At 32.0% G+C, this 20,146-nt stretch overlaps 4 protein-coding genes across 4 annotated transcripts; all 4 read left to right on the forward strand.

Annotated features, from left to right (window-relative positions):
• The first annotated feature begins 1,947 nt into the window (after window positions 1-1,947).
• Window positions 1,948-4,856, forward strand: LOC110428283 (xylan glycosyltransferase MUCI21-like). Its single transcript, XM_021444076.2, has 3 exons — window positions 1,948-2,285; window positions 2,367-2,629; window positions 3,427-4,856. Exons 2-3 carry the CDS (start codon window positions 2,494-2,496, stop codon window positions 4,701-4,703), a joined length of 1,413 nt encoding a protein of 470 aa, XP_021299751.1. The 5' UTR covers window positions 1,948-2,285; window positions 2,367-2,493; the 3' UTR covers window positions 4,704-4,856.
• Window positions 4,857-7,426: 2,570 nt separating this feature from the next.
• LOC110428402 (Glycosyltransferase family 61 protein) lies at window positions 7,427-8,683 on the forward strand. Its single transcript, XM_021444250.2, has one exon. The coding sequence runs from the start codon at window positions 7,442-7,444 to the stop codon at window positions 8,681-8,683; it is 1,242 nt and encodes a 413-aa protein (XP_021299925.2). The 5' UTR covers window positions 7,427-7,441.
• Window positions 8,684-14,588: 5,905 nt separating this feature from the next.
• CM3 (chorismate mutase 3) lies at window positions 14,589-16,618 on the forward strand. The gene is made up of 5 exons (XM_021444251.2): window positions 14,589-14,764; window positions 15,090-15,141; window positions 15,299-15,442; window positions 15,806-15,898; window positions 16,042-16,618. The coding sequence occupies exons 1-5, from the start codon at window positions 14,589-14,591 to the stop codon at window positions 16,276-16,278; spliced, it is 702 nt and encodes a 233-aa protein (XP_021299926.1). The 3' UTR covers window positions 16,279-16,618.
• A 588-nt stretch (window positions 16,619-17,206) lies between these two features.
• On the forward strand, window positions 17,207-19,972 carry LOC110428281 (DUF538 family protein (Protein of unknown function, DUF538)). The gene is made up of 3 exons (XM_021444073.2): window positions 17,207-17,488; window positions 18,439-18,493; window positions 19,248-19,972. The coding sequence occupies exons 1-3, from the start codon at window positions 17,387-17,389 to the stop codon at window positions 19,625-19,627; spliced, it is 537 nt and encodes a 178-aa protein (XP_021299748.1). The 5' UTR covers window positions 17,207-17,386; the 3' UTR covers window positions 19,628-19,972.
• Window positions 19,973-20,146: the final 174 nt, after the last annotated feature.

Consider the following 20,146-nt stretch of genomic DNA (forward strand, 5'->3'; position numbering starts at 1 on the left):
ATTAAGTACATTTTTATAATTAATAATTAATTAATTATTATTAATTAAAATATCATTTGTTATTGTATATCACGTGATATTAACGTAATTTTTTAAGATCTCATAATAAATAATGATGAAATATGATCATGACATTTTTTAGTTTTTACTTTAATGTTGTGTGGAATAAAATGATATGACATTTTGATTAATAGTAATTAATCGATAATTAATTATAACAATTTATTTAATTTAAATTTAAATTAATAAATTTAATTAAATATAATAAAAAATAAAAATTTACTTAAAATTTTTAAATAATTCATATATTTTTATTAAAAATTATGTTAATTTATTATCATTATTATTATTATTATTATTATTATTATTATCCATTTACCCTATTAGAAAATTACCCGAGAAGTGAAAAAGTAGAGATCGTTTTCAATTTTCTCGTAGGTTGAAACAGTAAAATAGTACTGCTATAAATATAGTAATTAACCTACAGCAGTGAAAAATTATTTTGGAAAGTACAATCCATGTACCTTGGACAATGGACAGTCACAGCCCCACCACCCCATGTTCCTGTCACTCTGCATGGAAACCCATCTTTAGTTTTGTGGGACCTACCCAATCTAAATCTCCTCTTCGTCCACGGAAGAGAAAAATCTGCTGTTGCCGTTCTTATCATTCCTCCATCTATCTTATCAGCAGATTGTAAGGGAAAAAAAGAAACCTATTTAATTGAATCAAGTCCTTTATTTTCTTTTGAATTATTCCTTGATAATGATAGAAAAAGAAATTGGCCAACGACAACTTCTATTTTTCTTCATATTAAATTGGATTTGAACCAGTCCATAACCATAGGCTCGACTTGATTGTTAAAAATATTGACCTAGTGATTGTTGTGTAGCCAATGATCATTTTTAAATAGATTTGTCAATTTGTATTTTGATGTTTTAATTATATCGACACGATTATGGCATGAAATATGATAAGATTAAATATAAATATGAACATAATATAAATAATTATATGTGTCATGATTTGAAACATGTATATAGATATTAATACTGTGTAACATAATGCAATTAACTCTTTTATTGAATGTTTCAAGGTTTTTTATACAATATGACATAATTAATAAATATTATTAAACAATTAATATGATTTTTTATCACAATTAACATATTTAACATGATTAACTTAATTAAAATATTTTTAATTAAATATAATTTTATTATTTAAAATTAAAATTAATAATTATAAAAATAATTATTACAAAATAATAATAACATCTAATATAATAAAATTTAACAGAAATAACATACATAAAATTTATTATCCTACTAATAAAATCTATCATGAATATTAAATGTGTCATTTCTACACCTTTAAAAATAATTAACATGATTAATTAAACATATTTGAATGTGTTAATTGTGTCAATGCCATTAAGACATGAAATATAATAGGATTAAATCCAAATCTATTTAATTTCATGTCTTCTTGTATCGTATTCTAAATTACCAAATTTATCTTTAAATGTAGTTAATCCGTGGACACCTCTATGCTTATCCACTAGAGTGGATTGTATTTAGGCTTGATACTAGTTCTTGTTTCAAACCCAGTTGAATTTTAATAAAAATGAAGGAAAAATAAGAGGGAAAAGGGTGAAATTAAACAGCACACCTTCCTTGGTCAATCAAAAACTTATAGTAAATAGAGTATTTTAATTTCACATTAAAGGAGTAAAAAGAGTTTTAAAAGTTTATAAACGTAGATGTTGCAAGTCTCTTTGAGTTAATTTTTTTTAAAAAAGTAATAATTTGATGACATAATTAACTAACAAAAACTCAATGTACTTTTGTATTTGAAATCAAAACGTTACAAAAATTAGTAATAATAAAAAACACCGAGCTAAGTGCATGTGATTTGTTAACTGGATTAGTTTTTGACACGTGTCTTTACTTTCAATAAATAAATAATTTATTAGAAACTGCAAAACATGTTAAAATATTTGGGGGGGCTTTAATAGCAAGGCCTAGGTTCCATACAAGTGAAGAAACCTATCATATGGGCTCAAACTTCAAACCCCGTCATTCCCGACCCTTAATTTCGTCTCCTGGCAAAGAAAACCTTCTCTCAAGAGTCTGCTTCGCACAGTTTCCAGATTCAACGATAAAACTCACAATCTTTCCAACCTTTAACTTGAATTTTCGCATAGGGTTCATCAAGGGCATTTAGCTGTGTCATTCCCTTATACCTCACAAGCCAGAGAGCCTTTAGAGCCTCCAGCTAAATATGTCTCCACGTCTCAATCATTACTTATGCTCTAGCCTTAGCTTCCCTTCTTTCTGACACTTGGTTTCCATTCTTTGGTTCAGAATGTCACGGGTTTCTTCGATATCATCATAGCCATGAAAAGAACTTGATGAAAGAGCTAGCATCCCAAGATCAGCAGGAAGGGGTTTATATCCAATACCAGGTTTCCCCGTTTGCATTGCCAGAGCGATGATTCCGATGAAGAGGAGAAACTCAGCGGCTACGCTGATCGTGTGCCTGTCTCTCTTTGCATTTTTCTTTCTATTTGAGATCAACCTGTCCTCCATTTTCAGATTGATTGCAACTCGTTCGACCGGTATTCAAGGTATGTATGCATTATCAAAACCTTTGTTTTTTTCTCTTCGATGATGTAGTCCTCTCTCAGGCATCCCTATACCAAAACCATTTTGCATGTTCATGGTAGATTTTTCTCTTCTTTGTAAGGGCAATTGTAGAATCTTGAAAACCAGAAGCCTAGGATTGATTGAAGGAGGCTGCTGCATAGAGGGATTAGGGCAGCCTCGGAAACTTTCTATTCAGTCTCTTTCTTTGTTGTCAAAGACTACGTCGTGGTGTTAAAGTTGATCACGTTTATTGTATCTATTAATTTTTATTTTCAGTGGTCAAAGGGTCGAATCTCAATGATCTAATAGTTTATAGTATTGGGACCCAAAGCTATTCTTGAGTTCAAATATATCTTATTCTTTCTTATTATTCTCTATTTCTCTTGTTTTCCCTATTAATTTAGCCGATAAGGACTGCTCTAAAATGTTAAAATTTTAGTATAACGGTATATTTTGGTATAAAGATTTGAGAAAGTGAATTGAATTATAATTTCAAATTTTAAAAAAACCTTTTTACGGTTCACAAAAATGAATATAAACCATTTACAAGAAAGATAATATTAATTCTCATGATGTTATAGAAATTTATCTTTATTTTTTTTATGAGAAGATAGAAGTTGATTTTTGGTATGAGGTCACGATTAGTGATGGCAATGGATGTCTTTTAATAAGATATCTACATGTATCCAATTTGTTTATTAGAATATCAATAACCTATATTCGTATTTAACACGAATTGATCGAGCTAATTTAGCCGTGACATTGTTTGTGATTGCAGAATCGGAACGTTTAGAACTGAAACCAATGAGACCGCAGGAACCGCTAATAAAAGCAATAGGGAAAGAGGCACTGCCACCTCAGCAATCCCCTCCACGGAGACAAATTATCAGCTGCGACCGTTCCCATAGAGAATATGATCTCTGTTCGATCAATGGCCAGACTGTCGTGGACCCCAACACTTCTACATTCTTCCTTATGGACCCCACCACATCCAGTCCACAGTCCACGGTGGAGAAAATCAAGCCCTATCCTAGAAAATGGGAGAATTTTCCAATGGCCAGAATCAAAGAGCTGACCATCACATCGAGCCCATCGGGCCCACGATGCAAAGTCCGACATAAGGCCCCGGCCATTGTATTCAGTGCGGCAGGGTACACGGGAAACGTTTTCCATGATTTCAATGATGGGTTCATCCCACTTTTCATCACCGCCAACTCCATCTATCAGAACCAAGATGTCATCCTTGTGGTCTCAAAGGCACGTGATTGGTGGGTAAGCAAGTACCGAAATTTGCTTGATGTTTTCAGCACACACAAAATAGTAAGCCTCGACAATGATACTTCCACGCACTGTTTTCCTTCCGCCACACTAGGCCTCATATCATATGGTTTCATGGCATTAATGCCAAACTCGTCACAAACGTTACTTCATTTCCGTGCCCTCCTAGACCAAGCACTTGGTCATGGCAAGAACAACCCTTACTCCATCTCTAATGAATTTCCGAAATTCAGTAGGCGGCCGCGACTCGTGTTTATTAACCGACTGATAGGCCAAGGACGAGAAATTTTGAACAAAGATGGAGCAAAGCGAGTAGCGGAGGAGATCGGGTTTGATGTCATTTCGTTTGAGCCAACGGTTAAGACTTCGTTGGACCAAGTTTATGCGTTGCTAAATTCAAGCCATGCAATGGTTGGGATACACGGGGCAGCACTTACACACTTTTTGTTCCTCCGGCCGGGGTCGGTGCTGGTGCAAGTGATGCCGCTTGGGACTAACTGGGCGGGAAAGATGTGCCATGGGGAACCAGCCAGGGCGATGGGGATAGAGTACATGGAATATAAGATTGATGTAGAGGAGAGTAGCCTGGTGGAGAAGTATGACAAGGACGATATGATGATTAAGGATCCAGCTGGCCTTCAAGGAAAGAAGTGGTCGTTTGATGTTATGAAAATATATTTGAAGGAACAAAATGTTAAACTAGATTTGGTTAGGTTTAGGGAATGTTTGAAGGAAGCTTATAGGAAAGCCAAGGTGTTCATGGAGAAAGAGGGATGAATGTTTGTGTGGACGATAATTCCCATATACAAAAGGTGGTTCAACATTATTTCAAGGCTTGAATCTTAAAGAAACCCTTGTATTCTAACCATTTCTTCAATTAAATCTTTTCCTGTTTATTACATTTAAATAAATTTTAAATTTTGATTTAAGATAAAATAAGTTCTTAATTTTAATAAAAATTTAATCATCGTTAGACTCAATATTAATTAACTTTTTTTATCCATATCACATATGACTTGGTAAGTTAATGTGATCATGTGAGAGCTAACAAGATCAAAAAATGCAACCCAATTTGAACATGTCAATTACTGCATGACGACACTTACTCATCACGTCATATATTACATGATTAAAAAAGTTAATTGATATTAATATTAAAATCAATCAAATTTTCATTAAGATAAAAAATTTATTTAATTCTAAATAAAAAAAATTAATCACGATACAATAACGTTTTTAGTAACCTTTTTTACGATTTAAGCCAAATTTCAATAAGCAGTAGCATAGAAGTTTGTACTTACTTTTTAAAAAGGGGGCATGAAGATCTTCAAACCCTGTTTCGTGCCATTTATTTCTAGGTAGGTAGCGGTATATATATTTTCATGTTTGTGGTTGCCCTCAAATGCGCATTAATTCTTGGAATTTCTTGTGAAAAAATAATAAAGAAAAGTAAGCAATTGTCACAAGGAAAGAGTCAATATGTTGAATTATTTCATTTATTCATGAAAAACAATGTAAAGTGGCCGAAATGCTTTTGAAATATGCATGCACGTCAGTGTCAGATCGAAGAACCAATCCCTTTTATTTTATTGTATTTATTTTCATTAGGGAGAATAAGGTTATAATTATTCAAACAAGTTAGCTAATTAAGTCCAAAATTTGATGGCTTGTTTAGTGTTTGCCGACAACCCTTTTTCTGTCCTTAATTCCTAAATATTGACAGACGGATTACAAGCTGCAAAGTAATCTCTCTAGTACTCTGTCTTTACTTCCATTATCTCTCCCCAAAGAAATAATTCATGTTCTTCAGCAGCTAAGCCTCCAGAAGCCAGCACTACTTCTCTGTTCAATTCCCATTTCCAGATAGATTTCAGGTACAGTTTTTCAGCAGAATGTGAATTCTTAACGATTCTTTTCTTCCCTAGGCAGCTAGCTGCATGCCATGGCATTAACCTCCCCTGCAAGGCTGCATCCCCTGCTTCCATCTTTACCTTTGCATGTCTTCAAAACGAAATCTTAGTAGCCATTAAAGCAAAGATTTTTGCCGTTCAAATGTTTTGCAGCATTAATTTCTGAAAGGATTATAAATATATATATATATATATATATCCCAGGCGATGAAGAAGGGAAGGGCTTCGAAAGCAGCAGCCATTGCCACGATCCTGTTTTGCTTATTGTTGCTGTGGTTTCATACGATGAGCCTGTCGTCAACCTCGAGGATAAACAACATAACAGCAACGACGACGACGGTGTTTCCGACCAAGATCAGTCGAGGTACGGTTCCCGGTAACATGAAACGCCTTAAATTTCGCTGTGGATGCGTTGGAGGGTTTTGTCTGTTTCCACCAACCACACACAAATTCGACCACTCAGCTCTTTGCGTTGATTCTTGTTGTGTCGCTGAATAATAAAAATAATAATAATAGTAACGACAAAATTAATATTTACTCTTTCCATCTTTTTTTGTATTACAAATTTATTTTTACTGTTTTATATTAAAAATATTAAATATTTATATTATAAAAAATTCAAAATTTAACATAAAATACATTAACGTTCAAAGCTTATATCTTAATAATCTCTGTGAAAATAAAAAAAAATTTAGAGACTGATTATTAATTTTTATGTCTTTTAAGAAAATAATATTAAGTATATTTGATGTTTATATAATTTTTTTTATAGTTCATGGGAATCTAAAGTTGCTGATCTACCAACTTAACATGTGGAATCGGCATCTGTGTAGTTAGTTTTGTCTTCTTCTTAAATTTGGTTCATTGACTTAATTCATTTGGAGAATTTAAATGTTACTTATTATACTATTTTATTGAATTACATTCTATCCAATTAAATTAAGTTTTGTTACAAATATTTTGTACTATAAACATACTATTTCTTTTTATCTTATAGATTTGATCAAATTTTGTTTTATAATTTAAACTTCTTAATTAACTTTCAAATTAAAAATCTCAAAATCAAATTGTTGGGTCATATTCATCTCAAAATATAAAAATATTATTGTTTTTATTTTCGGTACTCATTGCTAAGATACTACCTATAGTGTCTTTTTTTACTTTTTACTTGTATATTTAGTTTGAATTTATATATATATATATACATATGTATATATAGGAAATGACACTCTATAATTAAATGATAATATATAAATATTATTACACTGTAACTGTATAAAATATAAACCATTTAAATAAATAGATGATTAGCTAAGTTAAACAATAAGGTAGTCTTCTCTATATTAGTACTAATATTTACTTAAAAGTCTTTGTACCTCATGCTATAATAGTTATATATATATATATATATATAGATAAATCATATAAACTAATCAAATAACATTGGGTTGGACAATTATATTTATTTCGGTTAAATTTCACATTATAATATGAATTTTTAATTTTATAATGAAATTTGAACAGTTGTCATTTCTGATACTAATAGGGTTCATTATTTAAGAAATTTTGTATTTTTTTTAAATAGCAGAAAAAACACGTGTCGCAATGCAAACTGTGAAAAGCCAGAACAGCCAACCTATGCCACGTGCCCAACAAGAACAACTACCATTGACTAGCCAGATCAGCTGCAACCGTACCTATCTGCGCTACGATCTCTGCTCTATTGACGGCCCAACGGTCTTGGACCCCACCACCTCCACATTCTTCATGGTGGCCCCCACCAGCACCGTCCAAGTGGAGAAAATAAAGCCGTACCCGAGAAAATACGAGGATTACATCATGGCCCAAATCAAGGAGCTCTCTCTCACCTCTGGCCCACCAAGCCCACCATGCAAGATCCAACACGATGCTCCGGCCCTTGTGTTCAGTGCGGGAGGGTACACTGGAAATTTCTTCCATGATTTCAATGATGGGTTTCTCCCTCTCTTCATCACCGCAAGTTCTATCTTCCCTAACCGTGATTTCATCATGGTGGTCTCGCAGGCCCGTGATTGGTGGCCCAGTAAGTATGCAGATTTACTAAAGGTTTTCAGCGAGCACCCTATTGTCACACTTGAAAAGGATAGTGCCACACATTGTTTTCCTTCAGCCACTTTAGGCCTCATGTCACACGGTTTCATGACTATAGACCAAACATTAATACCAAGCTCGAAAACACTCATGCATTTCCGACATCTCCTAGAAAAAGCCTATGACGGCAGTCGAAGTCTGGTTTCCTCTCCTCACCATTGTCCAAACTCCTTGAGCCGGCCACGCCTCATCCTAGTGAGTCGCAGACACAATGTAGCACGGACGATAATGAATCAAGAAGAAGTAATTCAAGTAATGAAAGAAATTGGATTTGATGTCATTGTATTTGAACCAAGGCGTGACACATCTCTTGATGAGTCCTACGCATTGATAAATTCGAGCCATGCAATGGTTGGGGTGCATGGGGCAGGTCTTACGCATGCATTGTTCCTCCGACCGAGGTCAGTGTTCATACAAGTAGTTCCAATTGGGGTTGATTGGGCAGCGGATGTGTTCTTTGGGAGAGTGGCAAGAGGCTTAAACTTGGAGTATATTGAATATAAGATTGGGGTTGAAGAAAGTAGCTTAGTTAAAAAATATGGAAAAGATAATATGTTGTTAAAAGATCCTTATGCTCTTCAGAAGAAAGGGTGGCCAATAGAGATTATGGACATATATTTGAAGGAACAAAATGTCAAGCTTGATTTGCTAAAGTTTAGGAAAAGTTTGGAGGGTGCATATCATATGGCAAAGAAGTTCATGCATAGGGCAAGGTAGTACTGATTTTTATTGCCTTCATCAATTGTACTTATTTTTAATCTTCAATGAGAGTTTGTGTATTTGTTAAAATTTATTTTTAAAAATTTTAAAATTTCATTAATGATATATTATAAAAAATAATTAAAAAAACTATAAGTTTGTTTATTCTTCTTGTTCTTGTTGTAATTAATTTATTACTCTCCCCTTTCCTTTTTTAAGTTTCTTTTGGATTAATGGTTCAATGGGTTCATTGCAATAACAACAACAACAGCAATTAAGAGTTTGGATTTTGATTTGATATCGTAACAATAAGAAGCATTTGCATTGATTATTTAGTTCAATGATGAGTACGTGTATCCATTATTTAAAAATTTAATTCTAATCCCCCTCTAACAAAATAAAATGAGATCAAGTATTTGACAATTACTTATCAAAATCACATAATATACTGTTGGTTATTATTATAGTCATAAGTTGTAATTATAGTAATGACATGTTAAATCTTGTGAATTTTTTTAATGAAAATTTTGATAATAAAATCTAACGAATTTACTATTATTGTAATTATGGTTAATGACAAGTTAAATCTTGTAAATTTTTAACTTTCATAGTAATTTTGATAATAAAATCTTTTGAATTTTGAATTTTTATATTTCTAAATAGCTCATCAATTTCTATTCTTATTCATTAATTTGTGGTTACATTGATTGAGGTAATCTATTTTTGTTGTAATTTTGGTAATGAGACATAAAATCTAGTAAATTTTTAATTTTTATGGCAAATTCGGTAATGAAATCTTATAAATTTTCAATTTTCATAATTATAATAATAACACATCAAATCTTGTGATTTTTTAATTTTTACGTTAATTTTAATAAAGTCATTTGAATTGTCAATTTTCATAATTATGGTAAAAATACATCAAATTTGATGAATTTTAAACTTTCATAGTAATTACCATGTTAATTTTTATTCGTCTCATGAGCCCAAATTTTCAACCCAAAAAATATGCTTATTAAGTGAAGGAAAACCTTTATTTATACTGATATGAGATCAATGATTTTTGTACTGATATGAGATCAATGATTTTTCCCCATCTAATTCTGTAACGCTTTCGTTGCACAAGCTTTTTTACCTATAAAGGAAAGAAACTCATCTTGATTTGAGCTTACCTCAATCTTAGTATCTCTTATGAAAGTTCCCATATCAGTGAATATTTGAATAAACTCTGATACTATATGTCATGGATCCACTTTTTCAACTCAAACAATATGCATATTAAATGAAAGAACGTCTTTATTCATAATATTAAAACTTATCTTTATCTCTTAACTAGTACTTTGTAATTTTAGTAATATCTCGTCAAATCTGGTAAATTTTGTAATAATTTTGATAATGTCACGTCAATTTTTATTCTTATTTTCACAATAAATATTTGTTCAATTGCTTACCAAAATCATATAATATATACCATTTATTATTGTAAGTAATAAATTATAATTTTAGTAATATTTCGTTAAATTCGATATATGTTGTAGCAATTTTGGTAATGCCACGTCAGTTTTTATTTTTATTTTTACAATAACTAGAAATTTTTAATCAATCACTTACAAAAATCACATAATATATCATTTATTATTATAAATAATAATTCATAATTTTATTTATAACTCGTCAAATCTGATACATTTTGTAATAATTTTGATAATATCACGTCAGTGTTAATTCTAATATTCACAATAGTAAAAATCTTTTATCAATTACTTACTAAAATTATAATAATAACTAGTTATTATTATAATTAATAATTAATAATTTTGGTAATATCGCTTCAAATCTAATAAATTCTATAATACTTTTGATAATGTCACACCAAATTTTTTATTCTTATTTTATCATTAGTCAAAAAAATTTTATTTCTTAATAGTGAAAATAATATGTTTTAAAAAAATAAAAAAATTAAATTAATACCAAACCAAGAAAGTTCAAAATAGCTATAATGGTAAATATGGTAACTAACATCAAATTACAATAAAATTTAGTGAAGAAAGCTCATTCTTTTATTAATGTGGGATTCATGACATTCTATCTCATCTAATTGTTAAACACCCTTATTGTACTACTTCTTTCACCTATAAAAAAATGAGACACACTTTGATTTGGATGTTCCTCAACTTTGATATCTCTCATAATGGTCACACATTAATGAAGATTTAGATAAGTTTTGATATCACTTATCATTAGTATCTCTCATGAGGACTCCAGATTAGTGAAAATTAGATAAGTTCTGATACCACTTATCAGTAGTATCTCTCATGAGAGTTTTACATTAGTGAAGTTTTGGATAAGTTCTAAAACCACTTACCAAAGATTAGCCCACATTTCAATTTTAAAAAACATATCTATTAAGTGAAGCAAAGTTTTTAGGTAAAAGTGCTTGTTTGGCCTTTTTTGTTTTTCTAATTTATCTATCTCTTCAAAATAAAAGCTAAACCAAATAGAATTTTCAGAAGTTCTTTAAAAAAAAAAAACTCTTTTTTAAAAAACAAAATCTAAAAAAAAAAATTTTAGGAAAAGCTCTATAAATGAACTTTCTTTTCTCTCCTTTTGAAACCACGTCAGCGTTTTAGAAATTTTTTTTATATTTCAAAAATGTCCTCAACTATTAAAAAAAAATTTCAACATTACCCTCTAAAAAAATATCCCCTCTCAATCGATCTCTCTCTCCTCTCAATCTCTTTGCAAATCACCTCTTTCCAATGCAAATCGCAATCTCCCTCTCCTTCACCTCGCTCTACAAAGACTACTAAAAAAATAAAAAATAAAAGACCTAGTAACAGAAAAACTAAAATATAATGCAAAGTGAAATTTAGTCACTACCAAAATCTTACTTTAAGTTTGTACGGATGTGATTAGTAAGTGTGAAAAACTAAAAATTTCATTCAAAACTAAAAAATGAGAAGTTATAGTAGAGGAATTTAATACTCATATTAATAAAAACTATTTTAAAAAATAATTAAAAAATAGACTGGATAGTCTCAAGAATGGATGGACTTTATGAAAACAATTGAATCCCAAAAAAACAAAGTTGGGTTAAAACCATGAGATGGGAACTATTAAAGCTAATGCCGCATTGTGGGAAGCCAAAATAAAAGTAAGTATTTTAAATTTTATATGTTTTAATTATTGTAAATTATTTTACATATACTCGTCATTTAAAAGTTTCTTTTTCTTTGATATTTGTGTAGACTAATCTAATTGGAAAATCAAGAGAGACTATAAGTAGAAAGTTCGATGAAATGTTAGATAGTTATGTTTATTGGCCAATGAAATTGTCAGGGCTCTAAATTTTTAATTTGCAGAAGTTCTATCCAAAATTAAAAATGGTCGTAGATATTGATCTTATTTTCAAAGATGCATTAGTGCTACAGATGGATCATATGTTCCTGTTATTCTTGTTGCAAATGGTTAAATTCATTTTATTAGCCGAAAAGCATAGCCAACACACAATGTCATGTTAGTGTGTGACTTTGATATGTTTTTTTACTGTTGTGGCTGTTGGTTGGTTTGGCACTACATATGACACCCGTATCTTTTGAATTATGCTTGAAGAAATGAAAAATGTATTCCCTCACCCTTCGAAAACTACAACTTATAATTTTTATGATATAAAGTTTACCATTTTATATATTTATCTCTTGAAGTTTTCTAATGAGTTAATACTGAAATCTTTAACTTTTTTCTTAAGTAAATATTATATAATGAACGTTGGTTATCCTATTATGAAAAAGTATCTAGCATTCTATAAAGGAGAAAAATATTACACTCTTGATTTTAGAGGTTGTAGTCTGCTAGAAGGTTTAGAAAAAACATTCAACTATAGACATTATACATTAAGAAACATCATTGAATGAACAATTAGAATTTGGAAGAACATGTGACATACTTTACATGATATGAAGCCATTTTCGTTGATAAAATAGGAACAGATTATCATTGCAACAATGATACTTCATAACTATATTAAATAGTATGGTGTTATAGATAAAGAGTTTGGTATATGTAATCGAAATCCCAATTATATTCCTAAGAGTCAAAAAGAAAGAAGTGATGATAAAGAAATGGATTCATGTAATTATAGAAAAGTATTGGATGATAGTTACATGACTAGAGTTCGCAATCAAAAAGTTGCTGCATTGATGGAAAATAGAAATCATTTATTTATAAGTTATTTATGAAGTATGTGTTACTTATAAATTATCTGTGAAACTCTTTTTTTTATAATTTATTATTAATTATAAACTTTATATTATATAAAAATATTTTTTATATTTTCAAAATTTTATTTTAAATAGATAAAAACTGAAATTAACTTTTTTCCTTTGTGAATAAAAGAATTTGTGATTAATAGAAAGTTATTTATTAAATATTTTTTATGATAATTTTAATCAAAATTAAAGCTTATATAAATGTTTTGCCAAACAACTTATCTATAAAAAAGAGTTTGTAAAAATAAATTTATCAAATAGTTTTAACTTAATTTTAATAATAGTTTTTAAGCTAAAAAAAATAAGACTCTAAGCCAAACACCAATCTTTTCACATAATAGTTTCACATTAGTATAAATTTAAGTAGACTCCAATGCCACTTATCACAAACAGTCTCACGTTAGTAAAGACTTATGTAAGCTCTGATACCACTTATTATAAGTTCACATTTTGTGAATGAAAGTGTCACGAATCCATGTTTTTAATTCAAAAGAAATGCCCGATAGGAGATGGAGTACCTATGTTTATACATCTAAGACCAATCATATCTCATTAGTGAAGATTCAAGTAGGCTTTGATACCATTTATTATAAGCTCACATTTTATGAATAAAGGTGTCACAATTCACTTTTTTAACTCCAAAGAAATGCTTGATAAATGATAGAATACTTATGTTTATATACCAAATACCCATTATATCTCATTAGTGAAAATTTAGGTAAGCTTTGATGCCATTTGTCATATATAGTCCCACATTAGTTAAGATTTAGGTGAGTTCTAATACCATTTATTACAAGTTCACATTTTATGAAAGAAGGTATCATGAATCCACCTTTTTAACTCAAAAGTAATGCTTGATAGATGATGGAAGGCCTATGTTTATATATCTAAGACCATCGTATCTCTTACTGATATAGGATCTGTGACATTTCACCTCACCTATTGTGCAATGCCCTCGTTACATTAGCTCTTTACCTACAGAAGGATTCTTCTAAGTGATGAAAGGTCTATGTTTATATACCCAAAACTCACTCCATCTCTTACCGATATGAGATTCGTGACAGAAGTCCTTACTTATAAGACAACACTCATTCTATCTCTTACTGATATAAGATCCGTAAAATTTTCCACGTAATTATGTAATACTCTTATTGCATTTGCTTTTTTTCATCTTTTGAGGAATAATTTATAATTTTGGTAATATTAAGTAAAATTTGGTAAATATTGTAATAATTTTGGTAATACCATGTCAGTTTTTATTATTATAAGTAATAATTTGTAATTATGGTAATATCTCAAAAAATTTGCTAAATGTCCTAATAATTTTGCTAATGCCAAGTCAATTTTTATTATTGTAAATATTAATTTATAATTTTGGTGATATTTTGTAAAATCTGATAAATGTTGTAATAATTTTAATACTATCACGTCAGTTTTTAACATTATAAGTAATAATTTATAATTTTGATCATATTCCGTAAAATCTGGTTAATATTGTGATTATTTTGGTAACCATCATCAAATCACACCAAAACTTAGGTGCCTGAAATAATATAAATAGCAGGTGCCAGAACGTGAACAAGGCGAGAGAGACTGGTCAGCGTTTTATTCTCCTGTGTATCTTATCTCTGTCAGTTTGTCTGAAAAGAACATCAATGGAGTCGAAGCTACTTGGGCAATCATTTGCTTCCATTCTGAACCAGAATGCTGCGAAATTTGCAACACCCAAATCTCCTTTCACACAGAGAACAACTCTCAAAGTTGTGGGTTCGAACTTTGGTGCCAATGTGTCTCCCTCTCTGCGAGTTTCCTCACCTTCGTCAGCCATAAGGTGAGATGAAATGTTGTTCTTTTCTTTTCTGTCCTTGTTGGGTACTTAGTTTTCCTTCCTGGTTTATGATTTTGTTCATTCATTATGGGATTTCTTGAGTACTTCAGCAAATGAAAAGTGGTGAAAAGAGGTCCTTTTTCAAAGTTTTTCTCAGTCGGGAAGACAAAAAGGAGGAAGTGAAGGGAAAAAATGTTTAATCCAATGGTTATTTTATACAAAAGAAAGCTAGTTTTGAAACAGACCATTAGATCAAAATATTTTCCATCTCTTCCCCTGTGATGCATACCTGTAACGCATAAAAAAGATATCGACTTGTTTCTGACAGTTGCCGGTATTCTCGTCGTACATGTTTTCAAAGAAGCAAAGGATGGATGAGAGCGAGACCCTGACCCTCAAGAATATATTTCCATTCAAGAGTGAAACCCTTTACTCATTGACAGATATTGTCACTTTGATTAGCAGTTATCACATATTTCCATTCATAGCTTTTGCCATATCCATTAACCATTGGGCATTTCTTCTGATTAATACTAGGTTTTGCATCCCTGTGCTGATTCAATTAATATAAACGATATGATTTTGACTGTGTATTTCGGAGATATTCTACCAAGATTGGTGCGAATGGGAGATGATGGTAACTATGGGTCTAGTGCTGTTTGCGATACAATTTGCTTGCAGGTGTGCCTTTAAGCTGGCTTTTAGTTTTCAATTTTCATCATAAGTTTTGCATTATTCTATTTTATATGCCAATTTTAGTTAAATAAACATAATAGTCTATTATTCAATTGACATAACCCACCATGGTTGCTTGTTCAATTGCCCTCCATTGGCATATCAATCCCCACAATGAAAAATGATCCTAGGAATTGCCTCCCAGATTGATTGTTGCTGGAAGCATGCATGGCAGTGTAAACCGTCAGGATGCCCTGTGGCCCTGACCAGTCTACTGCCATCCCTAAGCTTATTGATATCGATTTCCACATGAAAGTTTCCTTGCTGAAAACCTTGGTTATTTTTCCTACTTTTTAACTTGGTTTGCAGGCACTTTCAAAAAGAATTCAGTATGGTAAGTTTGTAGCAGAGGCGAAATTTCGAGAATCCCCTACAGCTTTTGAGGCTGCCATCAGAGCACAAGTAAAGTGCCTTTCACATTTGTTCCAAGTCATCCTTTTTGTTTGGGCTACTTCATACTTGCAACTGAGTTAACAAATGTCCATCCTTTCCTTTCCTTTCCTTTCCTTTCCTTCCCTCCTATCTTGGGAATTTGCATCTAGCAGGACAGCTCTCGTTTGACGGAGTTGCTGACATATGTAACTGTGGAAGCAGCAGTGAAGAAGAGAGTGGCAATGAAAACCAAAGCGTATGCTCAAGAGCTAAACCAGACTGATGATACAGCAGATGCAGATCCTGTATACAAAATCCAGCCATATCTGGTTGGCTATCTCTATGACAATTGGATCATGCCCTTAACAAAGAAAGTTCAGGTTGAATACCTGTTGAGGAGGCTGGACTGACCAACAAGGGAGAAGAAACCACATCCTTTTGTGAACATCAATATCTTTTATCAGGTTAAATCACAGCGTTTTCGAGTTTCATAGCACAGCTTTCTCAGCAAATCTCCATTAGTTATTTTCTTCATAAGAAACGAAAAGGTTTTCAAATCAGAGAACCTCTTCCCTTCTACAGCACACCATTAGGCAGCGACTGCCAGCTGCAAGCCAGAGTTGCATCCACATTCAGTTCAGAAAAGGCAGCATCTCTACAGTATATTTTCATTTCAGTTTATATTTACAATATTGAAAACTTTGTTAAATGGATGTCATTTTCAACTTTTGAGCTGGAAATTGAATAAAACTTGATCCCCACCATGTGAGATTGCTTCTTTAGTCATCACATCATCACATTACAATATTAGAGCATAATCATTAAGTATTTTTGCACATAAATGGATTAAAATTAGAAGACTTCATCAATCTTCTATCAATTACCTTATCATCTTTGTTCCTTTTCTTGACATAGCTGCCTCAAGTATAACTTTTTTTTGTCTACTGTTTGCATAGTTTTGTCCTTTTTGTCTCGGATCTAGATGTCAATGAACAAGACACTTATTATGTTTAAAACATTTTAACCCGACTTTTATTATTTAATAGAATATTCAAATTTTATAAATATCGGATAAACTTAGCTCCAAAGTAAAGATTTTATTAGATACTACTAGACATTTAATTTAATTAATCCGTAATTATTATTTTTATGGATAAAAAAGGAAATAAAAGAATTTTAAAACTTGGATTAAAGCCATTTGGGGATAAACAGAGTCCACACTCAAATTACGTACGAAGAGCGGAAAATCTGGAAAATGACAACAGATTCGCAGCCTCAATGTCATTTTCAAATTTACAGAAACACCCTTCAAAAAGGGTTAAATTCTGGAGAAACCCACCAAAGAGGCAAAGACAGCCGCTTTTTTTATTCGTCTTCACTGTACAGCTAAGAGCTAGATGTTTGTTTTGAGCCTTTTTGGGATTTGTCTTTTGCTTTGTGCTTAACTCTTGAACTCACTCAAAAGAGGAAAGGTTTGCTCTTTCTTGAGAGAGAGGGAGACAGAGACATAGAGAGGAAATGGAGAAAGCATTGACGAAAGTTGGAAGCTTGAAAGTTGGTGGGTTATGGATCTCGAAGAAAGCTAAGGAGGAGTTCTCTAACATTACTGAAGACCTCTCTGTAAGTGAAGTTTTTCTTTTTGTTTATGTTCATCTCTTCTTTTTTCTTGGTTTTCTTTTTGGTTTTTGGTTTTTCCCTTAGTCTTATGTTAGCGTTTTTGCTTCATGGCTATGTAATGTGGGTTGATATAAGGATACTCTTTTGATAGTTTTGTGTCGGCGGTATGGAATTGCTGGTGAAATGTAAGATCTGTTGGGGGTTTTTCTAAGGAAAAATAGTGACTTGAGTGATGGGGTTATGAAATTGAATGAAAACAGATTGAGAAAATGGATTACTGAGATGAAAATGTTTGATCATTGCTACATTTTGGTTTGCTATTTCTCTGTTACAAATTTATGTTTTGGACATACATTTCTTCATGTCAGATGATAAGGATTGCATTTTGTCTTGGCAGTGATTCTTTTTTTAGGGTATTGTCTTGGAAGTGATTTGATTTTGCATAATTTGATATAATTTGGGGCAATGAGAGTTTTGGTCTTGGAGTGGGATTTCACTCATATCACTTTTCCCATAAGTTTATTTGTTACATGTGGAATCATTGCAAACTGACTGTAGATCTCTAGCACGAGATTCTTTTCATTAATGAATATTGTTTAAACATTTCACTTTCCTAAATGGTTTATTCCTAGTTATCGAGTACCCGAACAGCTGCTTATGTTAAAATTAGTGTATCTTATCAGTATATAGTTGCGAAAAGGCATCACTGGTTTGAGCTTTAGAAGATTCATTAAAGTTTTTAAGCACCATATATTTGTCAAATGAATGAAATTGAAAATTTTGAGTGGGAAGGGACTTTAAAATCATTTTTTATCTGTTTGTGTGATCCTCTGATGTCTCGAGAAAAGAAGGGCTAGTACTAACACCAACTTTGAATCATGCTTGCCAGTGGCATTATGTTTATAAAGTTGATGCTTCTTTAACCTTCTCCGAAATGTGGCTTACCAATGCAGACTTTCTCAAACACTGTTGAAGAGAAGGCAAAATGGATTTTCAACAAACTGAAAGGTACAGAACTATACATGCTTACTCGTGTTCACTTGTGTGTGTGTTAGTGTGGCAAAGCATAGACAGGGTAGAAAGTTATCATATATTTGCAAGTCAAGAGAAGTGGCAGCACCTAATTATTTGTACTCTTGAAATGCTTTGCATAGTCTAATTGGTAGGCGTACCTTCCTCCATAAAAAGAGGTCCCAAACTCAAATCCTTCTCGCCAATTCAACTATTAGAAGGGGAAAAATAAAGAGCTTTGCCATCAACTGTTACTATATCTTGAAAATTTCATTTCCTACCCCTTGCCTGAACATTGACATTAGTCAATGAAGGTAAATATCATCAATCTCTGAATGAGGAATACAAACTAGAAATCTAGTGTCACAGTCAACTATCACGTAGTTGCGTTATAATTGACCACCCTGTTTGAATGTAGGAATATATTTTCACTAATGTGATGTTCAATCTGTGATTAATCTCCTCCTCTGGCATGCCTCAGCTTCTTGTTCTTCCAAATTAAGAGTAATTGTAGGTGTGGTCTCTCTTTTGCATGTGTTATTGATTTAATCTTTCTTTTGAGAATAATGTTATGCATGACTTGGTAGTGCTTGCTTTCTCGAATACAATGACAAAGCAATAAAGTAACTTCTTGTAGATTTTTCCATCAAATGATGCTTTTACATCTGGGGCAAATCTGTTCTTTTCCAAAGAATTGTTAGTTGTTTGTATTCTATTAGCTTTTACCTCTATGGTTTTGTTCCTTCTGCAGGAAAGCCACTGAAAAGCTTGCCGGATCTCCTCCGAGAGTACAATTTACCACCAGGGCTCTTTCCCCAGAATGTTGTCTGTTATGAATTTGATGAATCAAAGGCCAAGCTGATTGTCTACTTGTCCTCTCCATGTGAGGTCAGCTTCAAGGATTCCTCTGTTATAAGGTATGCAACCCGAGTTAAAGGAATTCTCCTTAGGGGAAAGCTCACAGTTATCGAGGGAATGAAGACAAAGGTCCTAGTTTGGGTTAAGGTTACAAGTGTGGCAGTCGAAAGCTGCAAGTCCGACAAGGTATGGTTTACTGCAGGAGTTAAGAAGTCAAGACCAAAGGATGCTTATGAAACACCCCGGGATGCTGTCCGAGTTGAAGAATTTTGAGTACAGAATATGCATCACTGTTATTTTGCTAGGATAGAGAGCATAACTACTGCTAGTTATTTTATATAATAACATATTTTTCCCCGTTATTTAACAAGATAAATCGCATTACTACTCAGAAATCAAATCACCTCTTGGAGAGCTTATTTGTAGACCTTGATGGCAGAATGCATCTTAGACTCAATATTCTTCACCCTTTGTTAGTAGTGAGCATTGGCTGAATTGTTGAACTCCAACTGTATTATCTAATGCTTCCAATACTCTTGCCTTGCTGCTTCGCATTTCATTGCAAAAGTGTGATCCCTATAAATTGTTTTTTCTGGCTCTGAAATATATGGCAATGCTACCAATTTTCAATTATGATCTTTAGAGGACTTAAATTGGTGAATGGGAAATTCAGGAGATTCTCTCTCGGTCATGCTACTTGCTTCATCATTTTTGTCTCGATCAACTCATAAAAAGATATTACAATAAATTAATATCATATCAAGTGAGACAAAAGTGTCGAGAAGATGAATA

This window comes from Theobroma umbraticum, unplaced genomic scaffold, assembly GCF_002168275.2.
Source record: "Theobroma umbraticum cultivar Fairchild unplaced genomic scaffold, ASM216827v3 scaffold_31.0, whole genome shotgun sequence".
Taxonomy (NCBI): domain Eukaryota; kingdom Viridiplantae; phylum Streptophyta; class Magnoliopsida; order Malvales; family Malvaceae; genus Theobroma; species Theobroma umbraticum.